The sequence below is a fragment of the Gracilinanus agilis genome, chromosome 2 (genome assembly GCF_016433145.1).
Source record: "Gracilinanus agilis isolate LMUSP501 chromosome 2, AgileGrace, whole genome shotgun sequence".
Classification (NCBI taxonomy): Eukaryota; Metazoa; Chordata; class Mammalia; order Didelphimorphia; family Didelphidae; genus Gracilinanus; species Gracilinanus agilis.
Window position 1 is genome coordinate 502,715,007 of NC_058131.1, and position 25,913 is coordinate 502,740,919.

The 25,913-nt window shown below is 38.3% G+C and overlaps 2 protein-coding genes across 2 annotated transcripts in view; one reads left to right on the top strand and one right to left on the bottom strand.

Annotated features, from left to right (window-relative positions):
• KCNK13 (potassium two pore domain channel subfamily K member 13) overlaps positions 1 to 25,913 on the top strand; it is a 404,887-nt gene that overhangs the window by 320,061 nt on the left and 58,913 nt on the right. The window lies entirely within an intron of this gene.
• LOC123237839 (zinc-alpha-2-glycoprotein-like) lies at positions 11,246 to 17,509 on the bottom strand. Its single transcript, XM_044665002.1, has 3 exons — positions 17,434 to 17,509; positions 12,687 to 12,929; positions 11,246 to 11,490 (listed from the first exon to the last, which is right to left on the bottom strand). Exons 1-3 carry the CDS (start codon positions 17,507 to 17,509, stop codon positions 11,246 to 11,248), a joined length of 564 nt encoding a protein of 187 aa, XP_044520937.1.

Sequence of the window (25,913 nt, forward strand, 5' to 3'; positions counted from 1 at the left end):
ATCTCCTTCCAGAATAGTTGGATCAATTCATAACTCCACCAGCAGTGTTATAGTATCCAAATTTTGCCATTTCCTCTCCAACTTTTATTATTTTCCTTTACTGTCATATTAGGCAATCTAATAGGGGTGAGGTGGTGTCTCATAGTTGTTTTAATTTGCATTTCTCTAATCAAGAGGGATTTAGAACATTTTTTCATATGATTATTGATAGCTTTGATTTCTTCATCTAATAATTTCCTATTCATATCCCTTGGCCATTTGTCAAATGGGAAATGGCTTTTTATTTTTTTTGTAAATTTGACTTAGTTCCTTATATATTTAGGAAAATTAGACTTTTGTTAGAGAATTTTGTTATAAAATGTTTTCCCAGTTTGTTGCTTTTCTTCTAATTTTGGTCACATTTGTTTTGTTTGTATAAAAACCTTTTGATCTGATGGTGATGGAATACTATTGGGCTGAAAGGAATGATGAACTGGAAAGACCTCCAGGAATTTATGCAGAGCAAAAAGAGCAGAACCAGGAGAACATTGTACACAGAGACTGATATACTGTGGCACAATTGAATGTAATGGACTTCTCTACTAGCAGCAATGCAAGGATCCAGCACAATCCACTGGAACTTATGAGAAAGAACACTATCCACATTCAGAGAAAGAACTATGGGAGAAGAAACAGAGATGAAAAAAATAGGATAGATCATGTGGTTCAATGGGAATATGATTGTGGTTTTGGCATTAAAAGATTACTCTACTGCAAATATGAATAACATGGAAATAGATTTTTGAACAATGATACATGTATAACCCAGTGGAATTGCTTGTCAGTTCTGGGAGGAAGGATGGAAGAAAGGTGGGGAAAATCATGAATCATGTAAACATGGAAAAATATTCTAAATAAGTAGTAAACATTTTTAAACCATTTCAATTTCATATAATCAAAATTGTGCGTCTTACATCTTATAATGTTCTCCATCTCATGCTTGATCTTAAATTCCTTCCTTTCACATAGATCTGACAAGTATACTATTCTATGTTTACTAATTTATTTATGATTTCACTCTTTATATTTAAGTCATTTACCCATTTCGAATTTATCTTGGTATAGGGTATGAGATGTTGATCTAAACCTAATTTTTCCCATATTGTTTTCCAATTTTCCCAGCAGTTTTTGTCAATAGTGGATTCTTGTCCCCAAAACTGGGATCTTTGGGTTTATTGTATACTAACTAGCTGAGGTCATTTACCTCTAATTTATTCCATAGATCCTGTAATGGATAATAATGTAATGGATAATATGATGATGATGGTAAAAGTGAATTACTAGGGGCCTGGGAGCCAGTAACTAAACTAGCAGGAGGTTTTGGAGTTATTTGATAACAGATGAGCAACCTCAGCTGAGGTGCCCAGTGAATCTCCACTGCCAGCTGCAGGCTCCTTTAAGGTATTGAGTGGGTGGCCCTTCCCTGCTAAAGTAACTGCCTTCCTATTGAGAACAGAACCCAGCTGGAAGTGGGACTCTACTTTCTGGCTACAATGGAGGCTTAGCTTCCACTTCACAGTAACCTCAATTCCTCAATATTCCCTCCTCTCCTTAGTCCCCTTAGCCTTGGTGAAGTTGAAGGAATCACAGGGACTCACAGATTTAGGCTAAGGGATTTATTTAAACTGGAAAGGGAAAACTAACATAAGAGGGTTTAAAGTCTTGTTGAGCTGTTGCTAGGGGAACTGGCAAGTGTTGGCAATGGACCTAGAAGATCAGGTCAGACTGAGGGAGCCAACCCTCAGCCAGAGACAACTTGACACTGGCCTGATGTTATTTGATCCATCAGCTAAACAGATGAAGTTGTTGAGCTGTTCTAGGGATGTCCCTAACCACTAGGATACTCTAAACTAATTCCTTCCCACATTCCCCAACCCTTCCACCTCCCGGAGTCCCCAAGGGGGAAGTCAGGGGTAGCTGGGTGTCTGGGTAAGGTCAAGGAAATCAGAACCTCAAGGTTGGGTTTGCAGGGCCGTATATAGTCACAGACCAACTGTCAGTTAGCACCTGGGATGGCACCTGCCAGGACAGAGTTCCATTTTGCTAACTGACAGGATTGCCTAGGGTAATATTACAAATGCAAGAAATCTTGCATTACAATTCACCCTTCTATCTCTTAGCCAGTACCATATTGTTTTGAAGATTACTGTTTTGCAGTACAGTTTAAGGTCTGGTACTTCTAGGCCCCCATTCTTCACAGTTTTTTCTCATTAGTTCCTTGGATATTGTTGATCTTTTGTTCTTCCAGATAAACTTTGTTATAATTTTTTTCTAAATCTATAAAAGAGTTTTTTGGTAGTTTGATAGGTACGGCACTGAATAAGTAAATTATTTTAAGTAGTATTGTCAATTTTTTTATATTAGCTCATCCTACCCATAAGTCATTAATATTGTTACAATTATTTAGATCTAGTTTTAATTGTGTGAAAAGTGTTTTATAGTTTTGTTCATATAATTTCTGTTTGTCTTGGCAGATAAATTTCCAAATATCTTTGGTTGTCTAGAGTGATTTTAAATGGAATTTCAATTTCTAACTCTTGCTGCTGAGTTTTATTGGAAATATGTAGAAATGTTGATGATTTATGTTGCTTTAGTTTGTATCCTGCAACTTTGCTGAAGCTATTATTTTTACTTGCTTTTTAGATGATTTCTAGGATTCTTTATGTATATCATCCTATCATCTGTAAAATGTGATAGTTTAATTTCCTCATTGTCTACTTTAATCCCTTTGATTTCTTATTCTTCTCTAATTGCTACCACTATTGTTTCTAGTGCAATATTAAATAATAAAGGTGATGATGGATATCCTTGCTTCTTTCCTGATCATAGGGTAGGTTTCTAACTTGTCCCCATTAGAGATGATACTTGTGGATGATTTTATTTTTTTATTTTTTTCATTTCATTATTTCATATTTTATTTAAACCCTTAACTTCCATCTTGGAGTCAATACTGTGTATTTGGCTCCAAGGCAGAAGAGTGGTAAGGGTAGGCAATGGGGGTCAAGTGACTTGCCCAGGGTCACACGGCTAGGAAATGTCTGAGGCCGGATTTGAACCTAGGACCTCCTGTCTCTAGGCCTGGCTCTTAATCCACTGAGCTACCCAGCTGCCCCCTTGCTGATAGTTTTAAATAAATGCTATATATTCTTTTGAGGAAAGACCCTTCAATTCCTATACTTTCTAGTGTTTTCAATAGGAATGGGTATTGTATTTTGTCATAGGCTTTTTCTGCATCTATTGAGATGTTCATGGGGTTTCTGTTATTTTGATTTTTGATATGGTCAATTATATGGATGGTATTCCGAATATTAAACCAGCCTTGCATTTCTCATATAAAACCCACCTGGTCATAGTGAATAATCCTTGTGATAACTTATCATAGTCTCTGTTAGCATTTTATTTAAGATTTTTGCATCTATGTTCATTAAGGTAATGATTGGTCTGTAGTTTTCTTTCTCTGTTTTTAGTCTTCCTGCCTTGGGAATGATTAACATATTTATATGATAAAAATAATTTGTTAAGACTCCTTTTTTGTTTATCATGTCAAATAATTTGTATAGTATTAAGATTAACTGTTCTCTAAATGTTTGATAGAATTCACTTGTGAATCCATTTGGTTCTGGGGATTTTTTCTTAGGGAGTTCCTTGATGGCTTGTTTAGTTTCATTTTCTGAGATGGGATTATTTAAGTATTCTATTCCCTCTTTCATTAAACAAGGCAATTTATATTTTTGTAAATATTTGTCCATTTTCCCTAGATTATCATATTTATTGCCATATAGTTGGGCAAAATAGTTCTTAATAATTGCCTTAATTTGCTCTTCATTAGAACTGAGATGACCCTTTTCATTTTTCATGCTGTTAATTTGGTTCTATTTTTTCTTTTTTGTTAGATTAATCTGTACTTTATCTATTTTATTTATTTTTTCAAATTACTAGCTCCCAGTCTTATTTATTAGCTCAATTGTTCTTTTACTTTAGATTTTATTAATTTCTCCTTTGATTTTTAGGATTTCCAAATTAGTTTTTATCTAGGCATTTTAAATTTGTTTCCTTTCTAGTTTTTTACATTGAATACCCAGTTCATTGATCTCTTCCCTCTCTTTTTGTTGATATAGTCACTCAGGGATATAAATTTCCCCCTGAGAACTGCTTAGGCTTTATCCCATAGATTTTGATATGTTGTCTCTTTGTTATCATTCTCAAAAATGAAATCAATAATTGTTTCTGTGATTTTTTCTTTGATCTACCTGTTTTGAAGAACTAGATTATTTAGTTTCCAATTAATATTAATCTTGCTTCTCCATGAACCTTAATTAATTAACATTATGGTTATGATCTGGAAAAAATTGCATTCACTATTTCTGCTTTTCTACATTCATTTCTGATGTTTTTATGTCCTAGTACATAGTTGATCTTTGACCATATGCTGCTGAAAAGAAGGTATATTCCTTTTTATCCCTATTCAATTTTCTCCAGATATCTATTACCCCAATTTTTTATAATATTTAATTTACTTCACTGACTTCATTATTTACTTTTTGGTACATTTTATCTAGTTCTGATAGGGGAAGGTTGAAGTCCCCCACTAGTATGGTTTTACTATCTATTTCTTCCTTAAGCTACTTTAGTTTCTCCTTAAAAAATCTGAATGCAATACCATTATATACAATTTCATGCATATATTTTGAGTACTGATGTTTCTTCATTATTTATACTGCCTTTCATCAAGATGGAATTACACTCCTTTTTTCTTTTTTTATTTGTTTTTGTTTAAACCCTTAACTTCTGTGTATTGTCTTATAGGTGGAAGATTGGTAAGGGTGGGCAATGGGGATCAAGTGATTTGCCCAGGGTCACACAGCTGGGAAGTGTCTGAGGCCAGATTTGAACCTAGGACCTCCCGTCTCTAGGCCTGACTCTCAATCCACTGAGCTACACAGCTGCCCCCTTCCTTATTTCTTTTAATCAAATCTATTTTTACTTTAGCTTTGTTTGAGACCATGATTGCTATTCCTGCATTCTTTGTCTCAGTGTCATCCCAATAGATTTTGCTCCAGCCTCTTACCTTTACCCTGTGTGTTTCTACCTACCTGAAGTGTGTTTCTTGTAAACAATATATTTTAAGATTCTGGTTTTAAATCCATTCTGCTGTCCACATCCATTTGATGGGTGAGATCATCCCTTTCACTTTCACTATTATGCTTACTATCTTTGTATTCCACTCATTTTGACTTCCTCCTTCAATCCTGACCTTTCTCCATTCACTTTTTCCCTCCTCTCCAGTGTTTTCCTTTTAATCAGTAACCCCCATTCCCACCCCTGATATTATTGCCCTTTCCACCATTTTACTTCTTATTCCCCTCTCACAATAGGGCCTTTTGATCACCCCCCCCAACTTCTCTCTCACTTGTATCACTCTCCTCCCCACCACCTTGTTTCTTATTACCCTTTGATTTCTCTATAGGTTAAGACATAATTTTACACCCAAAGAGATCTGACTATTGTTCCTTCTCTGAGCCAATTCCAATGAGAGTAAGGTTCAAGCATTATTTGTCATGAACATCTTCCTCCTTTGCATTGTATTGGTTTTCTCCCCACCCCCACACTTCATTATGTTATATATTTATCCCATTTTACCTCTTTCCCCATTTCTTTTAGTATTATCCTCCCTTTTACCCCTAGTTTTTCATATTTTTGATATATCATCTTAAAAAGCATACCATGACATCATTTATGTATCCTTCTAGCCTCTATGGAAATGTTAACAATTTCTCAGAGTTACAGATATCATCTTTCCATATAGGAATATAAGCCACTTGACCTTATTAAAGCCCTTAAATTTTTTCCATTTCTCATTTATCTTTTTATGCTTCTCTTAAACATAACATTTGATGACCAAATACAAAATTTAAGTCTGGTCTTTTCTTTAGGAATGTTTGGAAATCTTCTATTTTATTAAATGACCATACTTTCTCCTGAAAAAATATAGTCAGTTTTTCTGTGTAGTTAATTCTTCGGTGTAGACCCCATTCTGTTGCATTCCAGAATATCATATTCCAAGCCTTCCAATCCTTCAGTGTGGATGCTGCCAGATCCTGTGTAATCTTGACTGGGACTCTGTGATATCTGAATTGTTTCTTTCTAGCAGCTTGTAGTATCTTCTTGGCCTGGGAGTCCTTGAGCTTGGCTGTAACTTTCCTGGGAGTCATTTGGGGATTTAATACAGAAGATGATCTGTGGATTCTTTCAATTTCTATTTTATCTTAATTAAGAATATCAGGGCAGTTTTCTTGGATCATTTACAATAGTATGATGTCTAGGCTTTTTTCCCTTTGATCATGATTTTCAAGAAGTCAATAATTCTTAAATTATCTCTCCTGGATCTATTTTCCAGGTGAGTTGTTTTTTAATAAGGTATCTCATATTTTTGTCTATTTTTTTCATTCTTTGGATTTTATTTTATTGTTTCTTGGTGTCTCGTGACTTCATCATTTTACATTTGTCCTATTCTAATTTTTAAAGACTGAATTTCTTTTGATTCTCCTTTTCATTTGTTCCATTCTTCTTTTCTTCTGACTATTTTTATTCATTTTCCAGTCAATCAATTCTGGCTTTTACTGCATTATATTTTGTTTTGATTCCTGTGCCTCTATTTCCAGATGACCTATTTTGCTTTGTAGTTGTCTGTTTTCTTTTTCCCATTTCTTCAACCACTCTTATTTGATTTTTGAATTCCTCTTTGATATTTTACATAACATGAGTCCAATTCCCTCTGTTTCTTTTAGGCCTTCTTTGATGTTTCTTGGGTCTTGCCATCCTTTGTTGGTCTTGTTCTTTGATCCTTATCCCCATAGAAATTTTCAATTGTATCTTTTTCTCTTGCCTACACATTCATTCATTCATTTATTTGTTTGTTTGCTTATTTATTTAATTTTCCAACCCTATAAACTTGCCCCTTGTTTGATTTACTGAACTGAGATGTTTGAGCTGCTCTGCCCTGAGTACACATCCTCTATTTTCTCAATCCCCTGCTGGTATACTGGATTCAGCTGGATGAGCTAACCTGGGGAGCTAGCCTGAACTGGGGCAAAATCTTCAAAATACCCTGCAGGGACCAAGGGTGTCCAGCCTGATGCCACCCACCCCTATAGTCAGAGTCAGTATGTAGTCAGAGCCCTGGATCTCAAGTGGTAGGTCAGAGGCATTCCCTTGGGGCTGGAACCTCTGCCCATGGCTCACACAGGCAGCCCTCTTCTTATCACACATCTCATTGTGGTGCCTAAAGAAGGGGTTTCAGCCAGCTAGTCTATCCCTTATCATGAAAATGCAGGTTGTGCCTACCTTTCAAGTTGAATTTAGCAGGAGAATCCTGTGACTTCTTGCTGGGTTTGGATTTCTGTTTTCTTTTAAGTATATTTTAAAGTTTGGTATGGAAGGATAGTCAGAGAGGTTTCAGCTTTTTGTATTCCTAAGTTGCCATCTTGGCTCCACCCCGCCTTACGTACTCTTCCATCAATTCATCTACAGATATTTCTGAGACCAAACTCTTTTTGGGTGTGATCATCCCATTCTGAATCCCAATTATGATGACCATGTCCCCATTTTGCCACATCCCCTTCAATATATGTCTTTTTGCTCTTTTAGCCAATCTTATAGGTATGGTTTGATATATGAGTTGTTTTGATTTGCATTTCTCTAATCAATAATGATTTAGAGCATTTTTTCATATACTTACATATAGCTTTGGTTTCTTCCATAAAAAACTCTCTGTTTATTTCTGTTAACCATTCATCAATTGAGGAATGACTCATATTCTATAAATTTCCTTCTTCTTTACTTAAAAAAGCTTTTCTTTCTATCTTGTAATCAATATTGTATGTTTGTTTGATAGTAGAAGAGTGGAAAGGGCTAGTGATTTGCCCAGGATTACATAGTTAGAAAGCCTGATTTGAATCCAGGGCCTACTGTTTCTAGGACTGTATCTCAAACCATTGAAAGACCTAGTTGTCCCTGCTCTGGGTTCTTACAAATTTGCTAACATTCTTTGTATATTTTAGATATGAGACCTCCAGCTGAGAAACTATGTATAAAAATGTCCCTGAATATTTCTGATTTCTTTTTAATCTTGGCTACATTAATTTTCTTTGTATAAAAATTTTTTAGAATATAATTAAAATTATCCATTTTACATCTCAGAATGCTCTCTATTTCTGATTTATTTTTCCCATATCTGGAAATCTAATAGGAAATATATTCCCTATTCTAATTTGCTTATGACATCTTCCTTTATGTTGAGATTGTATAAATATTTTGATCTTATCCTGTTTGATGTTATAAGGAATTGCTTCATAACTACTTTCTGTCAGTCTACTTTCATTTTCCCAAAAATTTTTACCAAATAATGAATTCTTATCCCTAAATATTGTACTTTTACTTTTATTAAACTCTAGGTTACTACAATATTTTACTTCTGATTGTTCAGTGGCTTTTCTGTTCCACTGATCTATCTTTCCACAAAGAATGGTTAGAGATTAGAATTCAGTTAAAAGTTCTTGAGAGGAATATTTCAAATGAAATTGCTCCATTCCAATGAGAGCCATCTAGACATGTAATGTCAGCAAATAATGAGTGTTGATTCTACTAAAGGCCTTCCAAGAGGATATTATAAAGAGAATTCATTTTACACGATGTTTAGTTATTCATCTTAATGTTGCTTATCTTATATTGGAAGTCCTTCCTGGGAAGGATCAGAGTCTGTAATTCTCTTGGCTAGAAATCTAATGACAGGTAAGTGGTAAGTAACAGAATACTGGTGGGAGTTTGTCATGGTGGTGAAAACCTTTATAGCTACTCATTTTCCTCTTAGTTGGTGTTGAGGGAGCATAATTCCTAAGTTCCCATTACCTTTGGCCACCTGTGGAAACACTATTTACCCAAGTTATTCATTTATTGTTTTACTTTATGATTTTTTTCTCTTCCTGCTTCTCCTCCTCTGAGCACTTGACAATAACTCTCATAATTCTCCTAGCATGTCTGAGTTTCTCACTTTCACCTACAAGATCCTCCTACCACCAACTTCCTCCAGACTCTTTCTTTCCTCATATTCTTCCATTCTTTTCAAATTTTATCTCAACTTAATTATGGTATTATATCTTATTAAACTGATTATTTCCAATGAGTTATAACATCCCAAAAGATATAACTCCACAAAATTCCCTTCTTCTCTGCACCAAGACACCTGTGCACCCATCTTACATACTACTATATTAATTCATAAGTAGATACTGAGTCATCCCTGGGACAAGCACTCTTAAGCATTCTGGGAGGGCTGCAGGGGTAGGGAAGACATGGTCCCTGCTCTTATACTCAGAAAAAATTCAGAAGAATGTGTATTTTTAAATGAAGTGGTCTGGGCCACAGAAATGAGAGAAAACTTCAGAAAAGGGAGTGTCCTTGTGGGATAGGAAACTAGTCTTAAGGAATAGGAATGCATTGGATAAGTAGGAGAAGGAAGGCAAAACATTCCAGATAAGAAAAACAACAAAAATCCAAAATGGAAAGAAAAAGTGTTTATTAAGGGTGTACTAGTTGCTAAGCACTTGTGAATGTTATCAGATTTGTTCTTTACACCAACTTAGGGAGGCAGCTGTTATCTTTATCCTCATTATTTTGAAGGAAACAGAGGGTCAGTAGCTTTCCAGGGTCACACCTCCTGTAAGTGTAGGAGACCCCATTCAACCTCAAGTCTTCCTGACTCCAGATCTGGAATTCTATCCAGGGTACCACTTGGCTTCCTTTAAGCACAGAGAGAGGAATGACTTTATTTGGAGGAATGGGTCAATTATGAGGTTTGATTTCTCTGTGTAGCCTGGGGATTCCCATCAGACGTGAGATAAGAAATGCTCAGGACAGGATATTGGGATTCCTATGCAGAAGCTGAGATTTGGTGAATGGAGAGTATAGAGATCTAGCTCTATAATACCAGGGATACTGAGTGGCGTTTAATGGCGTCGGATTGAAATAGTATAGAAAGTGAGAACAATGAGTCTAATGGTTAGCTCCTAACTGCTCCAACATGCCATGGAGTCTAGAGTTTATTATATACTATTTTTACACAAAGAACACAAAGAAAAACTTTTACAGTTTGTAGAGGTTACAAATTATACAAAAGAAAATCCTTTGAAGTTTCAAAGTAAAGATAGAACAGGGTCCAAGGCCAAATTCTAGCCTCCTAGATATCAGCAAGCAAATTCTGAGAATAGTAACTATATTCTATAGATATTGTAAATGAACTGAGTCTTGTATTTTTTATTGAGAGGACTGCACCTGGTTGGATAAAGTTTTGTCTAGCTCTGGCCTTGGCTGCCTTAGGAATATTCTTAGAATTTAGGGATCTTAATTTTCTTGTAGAAAAATTGTTAACCCAGGAACTGCTGGTTTACTTAAAGTTTTCCAATGGGACTTATAATGTTATTAAGAAAAGTGTGGATCTGAAAAAGAGTCAAAAGAAGAATCTCTGATTTTTACCTTATATAACCCATTCTGTCTACATGTAATGCAGAAGAATCATACACACAGTTTTACTAGCCGATGATTTTGTGATGGGATCCAGATAAAATATCTATCACAGACTCTATTTCTCTCAGTGACTTCCAATTTGCCTCCTGGAGGGGTCAAATTGTTTTTGGATTAATGAACCTGCTGGTACCAGAGATTTTCAGGGCTTAGGTTACCAGGACCAAACACAAAGACTGCCTCAGCCTGGATTGGTCATGTAGGGAATCCAGATAAAAGGTCCTATCATGATCCTATTTCTCCATTTGGCTTTCCACAGGAGAGAAATGAGGAAAGCTGAGACTTACAATGGAAGCCTTCTTTTTGCTTTCAAACTTCCCTTCTAAGCCTCCATGTTTTTCTGTATCTCCAACAATGCCAAGTAGCCCTCAATTACTGGGGATTTTGATGCTTTTCTAAGAGATCTATAGGGGTTTCTGAATTCATATTTTCAAGCCCTATTCCCACCTCCTTCCTCTGGTTAGCGTAAATGAATGGAGGATGAAATATTCTGTGCACAGTGCAGAATTAAAAATACGAGTCATTTTTAGTTCCTCTAATGGGAATGTTCCCAGCTCTTCTGTGATGAGTGTGACAACAGGATGTAAACAGATTACCTGTTATGTCTTAGTTAGAAGTAAAATAATTCTCATATCTTTGGAGTGTTGCACCACATTGTTTTTTCCAAATATACATTGAGCAGATTCAAAGCACTCTGGTCTTGCTTCAACTGCTGTTTGATCATTTCAGCTGCAGAATCTTGTGAGGCCTGGACCAACATATTTTTGTTGGTATTAATGAATTTGTCTCCTTCAATATTAAAATACTGAATTACTCTTAAAGGTTCATATTGATAACATTCACAGACAATATTAAGAGTAAAGGTGAAGGTACCTGAAACACATAAACCCCATGTAAGGAGAACTCTTTAAAGTACAATAAAAAGTGTTTTCAAATACTGATATATGTAACAATTATATCAGTTTCTTCTTAGTTGTTAGTGCATCCAGACTGGCTAGAAAATGCAAAGGGTGTCTACTTAAAACAAACAACCAATTCTTTTCCTTTAGGCAGCTAAGTTAAGAAGAGCTGAATAGGAAACAAATTTAAAATTAAGAGGTCAGTTTTCTAATTCCTTGCAACTGTCTCAAGCTCATTTCATCCCTGTCCTTGGTGTAGGTGTAGAGAGGAAAGAGCAATGGAACAGAATTGTTGGAGTCAGGACTGGAAATGACCTTACCATTATTTCTCCCATCCTGTTTATTTATAGATGAGGGAGATGAGGCCCAGAGGAAGGCACTGGTTTTCCTAAGCTTTTTAAGACAGTAACAGCCATGATTCAACCTAAGGTTTTCTGTCTCAAGTTCGGTGTTCTTTCCAGAACAAGTTGCTTCCACCTGTGACTACCCAGGATGAGAAGTTGATACTGAGAGTATGAATGGAAGGAGCACTAGATGGGGGATTGGGCAGCAATAGATTTGACTGCCACTAATTGAATTGTATGAGATCCTTGGCTCCAAGCTTTAGAGAAAGATGAATTATCAGAAGCCATCTGGGTTTCCGAGTCAATGTTCTTCTCACTGTTCTAAAACCTCAATCACTTGCCTCTCTGTACAATGGTGGATTAAATTTGGATCTCCAATGTACTTTTCAGTTCTAACATTCTATCATTCCCATTGGTAGGAGCATGACAGACAACATTGTAGTGCTAGCATAAGAGATCCAAGTGCCCAGTGATATAAGGAGAGAGAAGAACTTAAGTTGATAAATGAGAAGCAGGAATTGATCTTGCCCCACTTTCTGTGTCACTGACAGCATTGTGTTGGGTTGAATAGCAAGAAAAAAGAAAAGAGGAAGAAGGCAGGGAGGGGACACAGATGTGCTTTAGGAATGGCTCTATCTCTGCTTCTCTCTGAATTTGTTCTTCAACCCTTGGGGGTTGTGGCCAGTCACTGCTCAATTCTCTCACTCCTTTTGTTCCTTTGTCTCTCTTCACTTTTTAAAAATCCCCTTTAGCTGCCTCCTAGTTAGGAACAACTCTCTTTTTAGGAGGACATCACTGGGTCCCTGACCTATTCCTGTCCACTCACCTTCATTAGAGTTCCTGATTTCTTGCAAGTCCTTCATGATAAAATCTTCTCTTTCTTTTTGAAACTGGCTCACTTCATCCCAATTCTCCACATTTTGCCATCTTGGCTGGGGCACTTCCCTCTTACTGCTGTTATCATATATATAGACACTTTGGCCATTGAAGTAAGCTTCATTTTTTAATGAGTAATAACCATTTTGGTGATTTGAAATAACAATGTCTTTGTATACCAGAGAATCATACCCTGTGACATAGAGAACTGGGTGAGACATTTTTAATACTAATCTCCCAAATTTGTCCAGTCACTTTCTCTCATGTTTGACTCTTCATGACCCCAATTTGGATTTTCTTGACAGATGTAAGGGGGAAAAGGGGTTTTATGGGTTCAATATATTAAAAGATAGTTGCCAGAGGATTGAACTATTATCAATCCTCAATTAAGAATAATCTCAAGTCAAAATTGACTTTATGGTGATTTATTTACAATTAGGAAGGTTGAAGGTAGGGAAATTGAGAAAGAGAAACTCTGGCCTGGACCAGATAAGAATTTAGAGGTCCCAGCAGAGGGGCACAGAGGTTAATTAAACAAGACTTCTAGCCACAAGGCCTTTTACAATTAGAGAGGCAAGAGAGGCCTCCTAGAGGCTAGAGCCTCCAGAAATGCCAAGGGAGGAGAAAGGAAGTCAGCCTAAATTACCCATGTGACAATTCAGAGGGAAGCAGTGAGAGATCCCACCAGAGTTTCAGCATTCCACCACTCCTCCATGAACCAGAAAAGGTCCTTTGCCAGATGCTCTCTTCCAAGGGAGACCTCTCACTCATTCAACTCCCTCTTTTTAAAGGGGTCACTTATGCGTCACTTCCTGTGCCTCCCTCCTAATTTGCATGTCCAATCAAAACAGACTTCTCTTAGGACACCTAAGGGGCAGTCAATCAATTCTGATTTGTCATCCATTCTAGCACACATGGGTTAAAGACATCCCAGAATTAGAGGTGTTCTCACCTTTGGTGATTAAATCTAAAGATGGACAGTGTAGAATTAATCTAATTATCACAAAGAGCTACTGGAGTGGTTTTTCCATCACCTTGTCTAGTTAATTTTATAGATGAGGACACTGAGATAACCCAGAGTTAAGTGACCTGCTTAAGGTCACAGGGGTAGTGTCTGAGGCCAGATTTGAGCACAGGAAGATGAATCTTCCTAATTCTAGACTGTACCAACTAGATGCCTTAGAGTTTAGAAGGTTTGAATTCAAATCCCACCTCTGACACTTACATAGAATTATAGCAGAGAAGTGGTTAAGAAATCAGGTAAGGACATCTAAACTTTAGTTACCACTGATAGTAGTTACCTATCTTCCCCCGTTTTTTCCCCATTCCCTCACTCAGCAGCTTTGGCATGAAATAATCTCTGGATGATGGTACTCTTCCCTTGTCACATTTGGAATATGATAAGCATTTCAGCCTAGATATTGACAATGAAGGAATGAAGCAAGGAACAAAAATGCTTTGATGAAATGCTTAATGTATAAGAAGTGCTAGACTAAGTTTTGGGCATAGAAATAGAAAAAGAAATTAGTCCCATATCTCAAGGATCTCACACCCTTAGTTGAAAAAACACACTTTAAGTAGGATCTTTAAAGTAGGAAAGCAAGGGGAGGTTCAAATGTTGGTCATATGCAGACCAGATGAAAGAACCTGGGATGTTTCAGCTGGAGAAAGGAAGGATCTGATGTATGTTTTGGGTTGAAGGAACATGATAGGTGTCTTCAAGTATTTGAAGGGTTTTCAGATAGAACAGTGACATATTCTGTTATGCTGGAGGACTTACCTTTTGAAGGAGGATCAGTGGGTTAAAGCTATAGAAAGGCAGCTTTCAACTCCATATGAAGATCCATCTACATCTCTGATTGGCTCTTAAAATGGACTGGATTGTCCTTTGAGGTTAGCAGCTGCTAAAGTATTTAAGGAGAGACTGCCTGTCAATTTTATGGCATGTGGAAGATGAAGAGAATTTTAAGTTGCTTGGAATGTTGCACTAGATTCTTTCTGAAGTCTCTCCTTATTTTCATGAAGAATTTAGGTCTCTATTAAACTCATGTCCCTAGTGGCCCTCTCTCATCTAACCAAACAACAACTCCATGTTGTTTCTTCTCTATTGCTGGTCTGAGTAGCTGAGTCGTCCCAGCTCCTCTGGAGGCATAGCCTAGTCTCCATCTAGAAGAAATGATGCTTAAAGAGAAGAGAGAGAATGTGGACCTCTGGGGGGAAAGGAGCCACTTAACCTCTCAAAGTGTTGGGTTTCTTATCACTAAAATGCAAATAGTAATATTAGGACAACTTGGTTCCCAGGATTTGAAATATAGTAAAATATGTATGGCCCCAAAAGTCATGTATTTAGAGCAACTGGGTTTGAATCCTGGCATTGCTATTGAATATCTGTATAACCTTCAGTGTATAATTTGAACTCTCCAGATCTTAGTTTTTACCCGGGATTATATGATTTGGTCTCCCTCTTGAGGGTTCTTGTAAAGAAGCTTCCTTGCAAACTATAAAAAATGATGCAGTATAAATCTAGGTTATTATTATTAAACAAAGCTAAGAACATGAGAATTACTCTTCTGGGTCAATCTAAGAATCCCCTCAATCTGTCTATGTGTCTGATAGGTTACAAAGGGACCAGGAGCAGTGACTTTTCCCTCCCCTTCATGATTACCAGCTAATATGGTTCATTAATCATCTCATAGGTTCAAATTCCCTGCATGATTTGTTTTTGTATATCTCTGAGCATCATAGCAGTGCCTGACAGAGATGGGAATAGGAGCCCATGTAAGTGTGGAATTGGGGTAAATCAAGGATAACTAAGCACTCATCTTTGAATTGAACTGGAAGCCGACCCCATGGAACTCTTAGAGAATTCTGTTTGAGAGGGGCCAATGAAGGAGGGAGTTTGGTGAAAATTCTGAAGATTCTAAACTTCCAGCGACCAACTGCCAAAAACTCCTGAGAGGACATTCAAGCTCTCGGGTGGGCTTGGGGGTGGATGGTTGTGGGTGGCTGGGAGGATCTGGACAGTAATTTAGCTCTTCTGAACCCAAAATTCAGGGGGCAATCTGGAGATTTTAGCAGCAAAACCTTTCTACTGACTTCATTGCCAACGAAGAAGAAACTGAAAGAGTTGTGTTCCATAATTGGAGTTAGTACCTGGACTCTGGAGGGAGCGGGCACTTGGGGGACCCTTCCTTGATCCCTCTTATACCCCTTCCTTGTTGTGGGGTTCATAGTTGATAGAGAAGTTATCCCTGTACCCTCCTTCCTCAAAAATCCTGAAATATCCCTCACCCTGTTATCCTGAATTCCCTCATCCTTATAATAAATCTTTATTATTTTTAGGGGTAGTTTGGGGCTAGTAGGGGAGGAAGACTGATCTTGTGGCTGAGGGGAAGATGAACACCAAACACCATCTTGCAGGACAAAGCTACTAGAACTGAGGAGTGGGGAGGCTTGTCTCCATAGTGCTGGCTCTGAGGGTGGGATCTAACCCATTATTAGGGTCACAACTGATCTCCAATACCTTCCTTCAACATCCCCACTATAGCTTTGCCAGTTGGGAACCTTTTGGAGTTTATTCCCTCATAGGTCTTCCCTGGGGTGTGGGTGAGTGAATAGCTGACCTGACCCATTGAAAGCTAACAAGTGGGGAGTCTAGATACTTACCCCACTTACCATCAATAATCACCCCTCCCCATATACAGCCCCTTAAATACTTCCCTTCCTTCATCCACATTGTAGTTGCTGAGAGGTGCCACCTGGAATGCTGGAATTTCTGGAGACTCCGGGCATTATATCTTAGGGTCCGCACTATTTTCCTCTGTCCCAACTCTACTCCCTGCCCAATAATGTCACTTCAAACATTAGAGCCACACTGCACAGACTGTGACTTCCTCAGGGCCCTGAAGGACATTTAGTACCCCTGAGGATATACCAGCTCTCACCATGATGCTCTTTCTTCTGCTTCAGGAGCAAGTTCTCCTTGTCAATAACAACTAACTTTACGTGTTGTCATTTCTGTCTCCATCCTTGGGGTGAAAATGTTCATAGAGAGGCTAGAAATAGGAGAGCAATTCCTCCAGAACAATGAAGCATGTAAGCCTACTGCTTCCATGTATGTGTGAGTGTGTCTCTATATGTATGTACTATTTGCCCTTTCTATGAGGAGATAGAAAAGCAGTGACCTCGGACTCTAACAGACTCTGACGTGTGATCTAGTGTTTTGACAGCCATGGGGATTTTGAGACAATCCTGCCACTTCTTTTCTCCTTTCAAATCCTTCTCTCCTTGGCTCTCTAGATTTCCCTTCATTTTTTCCTTTCTAAATTGTTTCTCTGGGCACAGTGAGTTCATCTATAAAAAACTAGTTTATGGATTGGCAACCAAAGCAAATGTTGAAGAGAAAACTCCATTCTGCCTCTGAGATTCCTCTCCATATAGGTTCATCTGTTTAGAGCTAGAAGGTCTCTTAGAGATATCTGGTTCAATCTTTCTCTCCCACTCCCATCATCAAGGGTAGTTAAGTTAGCCAATATCAATTAAATCACTTACCCATTGTTACACTGGAAATGTGGCAGAAGTAGGATTAAAACCTAAATTTTCTGACTCTAAGTCTAGACATTTCCTCCCGACTCTCTAATTTCACCTCACTTCTCAACTCCCAAACCAAATAGATCTCTTCCATTTGACTTACTCACAGCCTCTTGAATACTGGGGCATTATGGTCCTTGAAAGAAGAAACAGGAAGATGGCAGTGACCAGGGGTTCCATCATTCCAAATTCAATGATTTATGTTGGCACAGATATCTGGTCAGATTCAGCTCACAGATGATGGGTGGTTTGATAGCACTATTCTGCTGTCTACTATGCTGTTGAATCTCAGGAGATGACAATCCAATGGCCAATAAGAATTTTAGGATGGAATTTACCCTCTGGAAATTGGGGGGGAAAACCAGAACCTGAAAGATCCTGGTGTTCCTGAAAGAATACCAACAAGACCTCAAGAGCAATTCATAGGAAAAAGTCCTGAGGCTTTTAGTGAACAGCAAGCTCAGGGTTAGCCAATGAATCTGTTAGAAATAAACAAACCAAATCACAGGAATCTTAAAATAACATTGGGCTGCATGAACATATGAAAGGCTTCTAGGTGAAGGGGCTCAGGGTGGGATCATCATTCTGGTTTTTTGCCCTGATCACACCCCATGTGGGATATTTTGTCTAATTGTAAAGACACATAAAAAAAAGGAACACAGGCCATCCGGCATGCTTCTAGAATGGGGGAACAAGGATGCTGAGTAGATTAGAAATAAGTAAGATAAATTGAATGGGCAGGAAGGACATACTGACTTTTTTCCAATATGTAAAGGCTTTCACACAGAATACAGAATAGATTTGTTCTCTGTGGCTATAGAGGACGGGAATAGCAGCCAGGACTCAGACTTAACAGAGTGCAGATTTGAAATGGAACTTCTTACCAAGGAGAGATACTCAGAAACTGAGTGGATTGCCTCAGTAAGAGTGGGTTCTCTCTTCATAAAGTCTAGAATATAAGGGTTATCTATGCATTTCCCCATTGTTGCAAAACAAATATAATTACAAGACAGTATTTTTATTTTGGTTCTCATTTACTGGCCATGATTCTCCAACTTATGTGGGATATTTTGGCCATGCATTATTGTAGTAAAATATAAGGAATTTATTTCTTAGCTCTTATAGAAATATATATTTTTCCTATTGGAAAGCAGACAGCCCAGCTTGGAGGCCACCAGGACTTATGAAGCCTGTCCTATAGTGAAGGACAAGGAGACAGGTACAGTGGCTCTTTACCAGGCCTCAAAGAAAGAACTCAAGAATGACAGCACAATGAGTTCTGCCTGGCCTTTAAACAGGTAGAGAACAGTCTGCTCTAGGCTCAGCAAAGAGAGAATTGTCCCTATGGCCTCAAAATCAGAGTTCTAGTGGAAAGACCCCACGTTTGGAACTCAGCAGCATTGGGGGCCCAAATCAGTGTTTTAGCTAAGCTGGAGTACTCAGACATGAAAGGAAAAAGCTCCAAAGCAAGGAGTCAACAGTGGGGTGGGGGCTGGAGCAAGCTTCACTTGGGATAGAGTGAGTTGAGTTGCTGATGTGATTTGCTACCTGATGGGTGCCAGAAAAGATGTGCTTCATTCTCATTGAGTCACATCCAAAGAATTGATGGACGGCTCCACTGACTGCTTTCCAAGAAAAAAAGATTAATTCCAAAAGAATCCAGAAAGAGTAGCTAGTAGAGGAAGTAATTAAAGTAAGGTAAGGAGGTAAATAAATAAAGGAGATAAATAAAAGGTAAATAAAGGTAATGAGAGATTAGAGTGTAAAAGATAAGAGTGTAAAGTAAGAGTGTAAAGTAAGAGTGTAAAGTAAGAGTGTGAAGAGCTCACCAGGGTTCTCAGAAATGTTTCCTCTATGCTTAGTTACTAAGGATGGGGTCATTTGTTTGGGCAGTTCTCACTCCGTACCTCCAGGGAACTGATGTCACTTTATATGATTCTGTATAGACTCCGAAGTGGCCAGTGAGTGTAGACACTGAGCATTGTGTGAATCTAGTCCTTTGTGCCTGGGAAAGTGAACCAGCTGTGTTTGCTGTCCAGAAACCCCCCAGCAAGGACCTAGGTGATGTCTAAAGAGTAATGTGAGGAGTTTTCTCAAAATTGTGAATCTAAGCTACGCATAGGTTATATGAAAGAGAGCTACATTCTAATCAACTCCATGTTTATCTGTTTTTTGTTTGTGAAGATCTTGGCAGGATTTGTGGTGAATTTCAACCCACATCGATTAGAAAATACTTTTTGAAGTGATTAGGATGAAGGGCCCTATGGGGAAAGCTGCCCTTCAGGTGGTTTGAGTAGTGTTAGAAAAAGGGGGTGAATAAATAACAGAGGCCCACACAAAATCTCTGAAATCTTATTTTGGTAACAATTGACAAATTATACCCAAAGGGAAAAAAAGCAAAACTCATTGTCTTCTCTACTTGGAAATCACTTCCTGGTGAAACCTGTGTTTGGATGCCTGAAAGCTAAAATTGGAACCCCAGTGTTTCTAGGTATAATTGACTCTGTAGCTCTTATTCGATGAGAATTCAAACATTCATACAAATCCAAAGTCCTCAAAAGTCTTCTGATTGATGAGTTGATTGGCTGAGCAAAGCATTTCCATTTGGAAAAAGGTGAAACCAATTGGCACCCTCTGTGGAGTTATGGAGAATCAATTCCTAGTGGCTTTCCTATGTGTCATTATAGTACAAAGCTCCAATTCAGATTATCTAATTATCTGTATTTAATTTCTAATATTCTCACATAGCCAGGATCAAACACATACACACACACACACACACACACACACACACACAGGCATGCAGGCACACAGGTTCTCATGTACCCACACACATATGAAAGCTTGAGCAAACACCTAATGAGGCGGTGATATGTATTAACTAGCCTTGTAGTAAGGAGATATGTATCTAAATGATTTCTATTTTATCACATTCATGTATCATGATCTTATTTACAATTTGATGGGCATCTAAGTGGACAGAAAGTTAAGCTTAGATACAAGGAAATTGTGTTTCAAGAATTTCTGAAACAAATATTGACTGTTTGACTATGCAATTTGAGACCAATCTAGAAGACCAAATCTTGCAGAAATGTTGTTACAGATAATTTCCTTAATAATAGTTTCTAAACCAATGAAACATAATTGGACACCACTTCTCCATATATCATCACTCATTCTATAAATTTTATTTCATGTTATGTTGTTATTTACTTCTTCAACCTAATGTTTGTTTTTCTCTATTGTTAGCTCAGATAGTGCAAAATCCAGTTTATACAGCTCTCTTTGCTGAATATGCAATTATCTTTGCTTGACAGGCAATGACACTTAACTGTTAACAATACTATGGTATTTGTGTAGTAGTAGTCAGAGGGATAAAGACCTTCAGAGCTTCAAATTCTCAGTCTTGCTTAGTGACAGACTGAGGTGCAAGTCCTACATCCCCTTCAGTCCCCAGCACTTGTTGAAACATGGAACTCCATTGGCTATTTACAAAATTGATTAATTTAATTCTAATATTCTCTTTTTCTCTGCATGTCCTGTCTCCTCAGAGAAATCTACAGTGATTTTTTACTGTTCTCCTAGCTAGACAATCTTTTATTACTGTTTGTTCTATGGCTGTTCTGTTCTACTGCTCTGTCTTTCCATAAATAATAGCTAGAGTTTAGAATTCATATACAAATTCTGAGGAGGAAGATTTCAGATTGAATCCCCCCCACTGCCAAGGAAAGTCATCCAGAAATGTATTGGCAGTAAACAATGAGTTTTATTTCTACTAAAAGTCATCCAAGAGGACATTGTACAGAGAATTCATGCTTAAGAGTTAGTTTAGATTGGAAGATTTCTGAGAGTCTCTCCATCTCTGAGAATCTGTGAATCTCTGGGAGAAGACATCTAAAAATACTTCTTGCCTTGCTGTATGGAAGGTCAGTGTGGCTTTCCATGAGGTGATGTGGCCTAGAGAAGGCTTAGTCTAGAGCTGAGATTTATTGATTATGTGACCCTGGGAAAGTCACCAGGGCTATAATGTTCAAAGATGGAGAACCAGTTGCACTTACACAAGATATTTCTTTTTTGGGACAATCAATAGAATAAGAAATTTGTCTACACACCATACAATTGTATATAACTTTTATTTCATTTTATAATGATATTTCCTTGTTCATCTTAATGTTATTTATCTCACATTGTAAGCTTTCCCAGGGAAGAATGAGGTTCTGTGTAGTACTTTTGGCTGAAAATACAATGACAGGTAACTGAAAAGTAATAGAAGAGTTGTGGGAGGTCATCATGGTGGTGAAAAACCTTCACAGCTGCTCATTTTCCTCTTAGTTGGTGTTGAGCGAGCATTGTTCCTAAGTTCACCTCACTCTTGGCCACCTGTAGAAACATACCATTTACCCCAAGTTATTCATTTATTGTATTATTTTTGTAATAGGTGGATAACATGGCTAATAATAGGGAGTTGGTGGTACAAGTGAGTCACGTGGGCCTGGGAGCTTGTAACTACAGTAGCAGGTGATTTGAGACTGTCAGTGATGTCTAGCCTGAGCTGTGATGCCCAGTCACTCTCCCTGCTACCTATAGGCTCCTTTAAGCTGGAGTGAAAGCAGAAGCCAACAGGAAATGAAGCTCACACATTTCCTGGATAAAATGGATGCTTGACCAGTACTTCCTTTAAAGTCAACTGGTTGCTATTCTCCCCTCTCCTCAGCCTCTTAGCCCAAGATGATGTTTTAATAACTACAGAAGCTCACAGTTTCAGGCTAAGGGTTTATTTTAACACGGAAGGGAAAGCTGAGGTAAGAAGGTTTAGGGCTCTTGAGAGACTGTTGCTAAGGGTGACTGGCAAGTGTTGGCTATGGACCTAGAAGGTAAGGCCAGGCTGAGGGAACCAGCCCTTAGCCAGAGATAGTTTAGCACTGCTCTGATGTTGTTAATTGGTATAGTGGTGTCCCTGTTGCTAGGCTACTCTAATCTAAATCCTGCCCACTTTCCACAACCAAAACCTCCCTTCAATCTCCCTTCAACCTCCCTTCAATCTCCTGGGGTCCCCAAGGGAAAATCAGGGGTAGCTGGGTGTCTAGGTGAGGTCAAGGAAACCAGAACCCCCAGGTTGGTTCTGCAGGGTTTTTTATAGTCTCAGCTGAAACTGTCAGCTCCTGGGTCTGGCACCTCCCGGGCCAGAGTTCCATTCTCCTAACTGACAGGATTGCCTATGGTAATTTTGCAAATGCAAGAGATTTTGCATAAATCCTGCATTACATTTTATGATTTTTTTCTTCTTGCCCCTCCTCCTCAGAGCAGTTGACAGTAGCTCTCACAATTCTCCCAGCATGTCCTAGCTTCTCCCCTTCACCTACAATGTCCCACCCACCACTAACTTCTTCCAGAATAATTTTCCCCCAATATTCTTCCATTCTTTTCTTCTTTTATCCCAAGTAAGTTTTGTATAGTGTCTTCTCAAATTGATTATTTCCAACAAGTTGTAGTCCCCAAACAGAGATTCCTTCCCAAATTTCCCTTCTTCTCATACATGTCAATTCATCAGTTTAGAAGCAGATACTTATTGGGCCTCTATTGGTATAAATACTATTCTGTATTCTGGGAGAGGAGCAGGGAAAGAGAAGATGTAGCCCCTGCTCTTATACTCCAGTATTTCTAAATGTAGTGGTCCTGATCATGAACATGAGAAAACTTTAGACAAGGGAGATTTCAGGGGTGAAGTGAAACAAGTCTTGAAGAACAGGAATCCATTGGATAAGTAGAAGAAGGGAAGCAGGACATTCCAGAGAAGAAAAATAAGAGGAATCAAAAATGGAAATAAAAAGTGCTTATTAAGGTCTATTGGGTACTCAGCACTTGTGAATGTTATCAGATTTGTTCTTCACATCAACTTAGGGAGGCAGCTGCTGTCATTATCCAAATTGCACTGAAGGAAATAGAGGGTCAGCACCTTCCCAAGGGTCACACCTCCTGTAAGTGTAGGAGACATGATTCAGCCTCAAGTCTTCCTGACTCCAGAACCTGAACTCTATCCAGGGTACTTGGCTGCCTCTAAGCACAGAGAGGAATGACTTTGATTTGGGGAATGGGTCAATGGAGAGGTTTGATGGCCCTGTGTCTAGCCTGGGGATTCCCATCAGAAGCAAGACAAGAAGTGCTCAGGATGTGGCAGAGGTTTCCTATGGAGAAGGAGAAGCTGAGATATGACGAATGGAGAGAAACAAGGAAGGCTGGGCCTTATAATGGAAGGCTCTTTTTCTTTTTAAACTTCCCATCTAAGTCCCTATGTTTTCCTGTATCTGTAACAATGCCCAGTAGCCCTCAGTGACTGAGAATTTTGGACCTCAATTCTAAGAGTGCTATAGAGGTTTCTGAATTCATATTTTCAAGGTAACCTATGCCCTTGTGAGTTGAAATGTGAGGAGGAGGAAATATTAAGGGGAAAGTTCAGACTTTAAAATGAGTCATTGTCAGGATCTGTAATAGGGATGCCCCCAGATCCTAAACTGACCCAAGCATGGTGAGTGTGACAATAGGATGTGAACTGATTACCTGCTAGTGAGCATTCTTATAATTCCAGTACTTTTGGATTGTTGTAAGATATTGTTTCTCCAGATATTCTTTGGCTGGATTCATAGCACCTAGGTTTTGTTTCCACTGCTTTTTAATCATTTCAGCTCCAGTATCTTGTTTTCCCTGGGAAAATATATTCATGTCATTTTTCATGGCTAACTTTCCATTAAAATCATAAAACCCATATATTTCAAAACCACCATTTGGACAAAGTCGACAGTGTAAACTTTGAGAAATGGTGAAGTCACCTGAAACATACAAACCCCAAATACAATGAGCTCTCTCAAGTACAATAAGAATTGGTTTCAAATACTGATACTTTTAACAATTATATCTGTTTCTTCTTAGTCCTGGGATGAATTCAGACTTCCTCCTAAATGCATAGGGATTCTACTTAAAACAAATATTCAGTTCTTTTCCTTTAGGTAGCTAAGTCATGATGAACAGAATAAGAAACAAATTTAAAATTAAGAGAGTAGTTCTCTTTAGGCTAATTCTTTGCATCTGCCTAAATGTCATTCCATCCCTCTCCCTGGGAGTAGAAGATTTCTTGGAGTTAGGTCTGAGAATAATAACTTTGCCTTTATCTCTCCCACACTGCTCATTTACAGATGAGGGAGATGAGGCCCAGAGGAGGGCAGTGGTTTTCCTCAGCTTTTTAGGAGAGTAACAGCTAAGATTGAACCCAAGGTTCTCTGACTCAAGTTCAGTGTTCTTTCCAGAACAAGTTGCTACCACTTGTGAAAAGCAGGATGAGAGCTAGACTGCCCTGGTCAGTGTTACCTAATACTAAAAGTGAGTGTGGTTTAATCGAAGGAGCTCTAGACTGGGGGATGTGACATCACAGGTTTGATCTGGCTTTGCCACTAACTGATTTGTATGAGATCATTGGCCCCACACTTTAGGAAGAGATGAATTATCAGAAGCCATCTGGGTTCCTGAGTCAATGTTCTTCCCACTGTTCTAAGATCTCAGTCACTTGCCCCCCTATACAATGGTGTATTAGATTTAGATTTCCAATGTACTTTTAAATTCTAACATTCTTTCATTCCTATTAGTAGGAGCATGACAGACGATGTTGTAGTGATGGTACTAGAGGTCCAGGTGCCCAGTGAAGTAAGAAGAGAGGAGAACTTTACCTAAGTTGATGAAAGAGAAGCAGGAATTGTTCTCTTTTCACTTTCTGTTTAACTGTCAGAATATATGGAGTAGAATGGCAGGAAAAGGGAAACCAGAAGATGGTAGGGAAGGGACAAAGATGTGCTTTGGGGAAAGCCTCTATCTCTGCCTCTCTCAGGATTTGTTCTTCATTCCTTTGGATTGTGGCCAGTCACTGCTCAACCCTCTCTCTCTCTCCTTTTCTTCCTCTCTCTTTCTTTTTTTTAAAAATCCCATTAACTGCCTCCTAGTTAGGGACAACTCTTTTTAGGCAGAATTCACTGGGGAACCCTAGACCCTTTCCAAGTCACTAGGCCCTGGGTCCCCGACCTATTATCACTCACCTGTATTATCTTCATTAGACTTCCTGATTTCTTCCAAGTCCTTCATGATCGCATCTTCTCTCTCTTTATGAAGCTGACTCACCTTATCCCAATTCTCCACATTTTGCCATCCTGGCTGGGGCAATGCCCTTTTATTGGGATCATTATATATGTAAACAAGTTTGTAATTGAAGTAGACTTTGTTTTTTAATAAGGAATCCCCAGTTGTAGGGGTTAAAAAACCCAAATCCTTGTAGAGCAGAGTATCATACCCTGAGACATAGAGAACAAAGTGAGACATTTTTCATACTAATCTCAAAAATTTGCTCAATCACTTCTTATCATGTCTTATTCTTTATACCCCCATTTTGGGTTTTCTTGACAGAGATATTAGAGAATGTCCATTTCCTTGTCTAGTTCATTTTATAAATGAGATAACTGAGGCACCCAGAGTTAAGTGACCTGCTCAAGATCACAAAATTAGTAAGTGTCCGAGGCTATATTTGAGCTCAGGAAGACAAATCTTT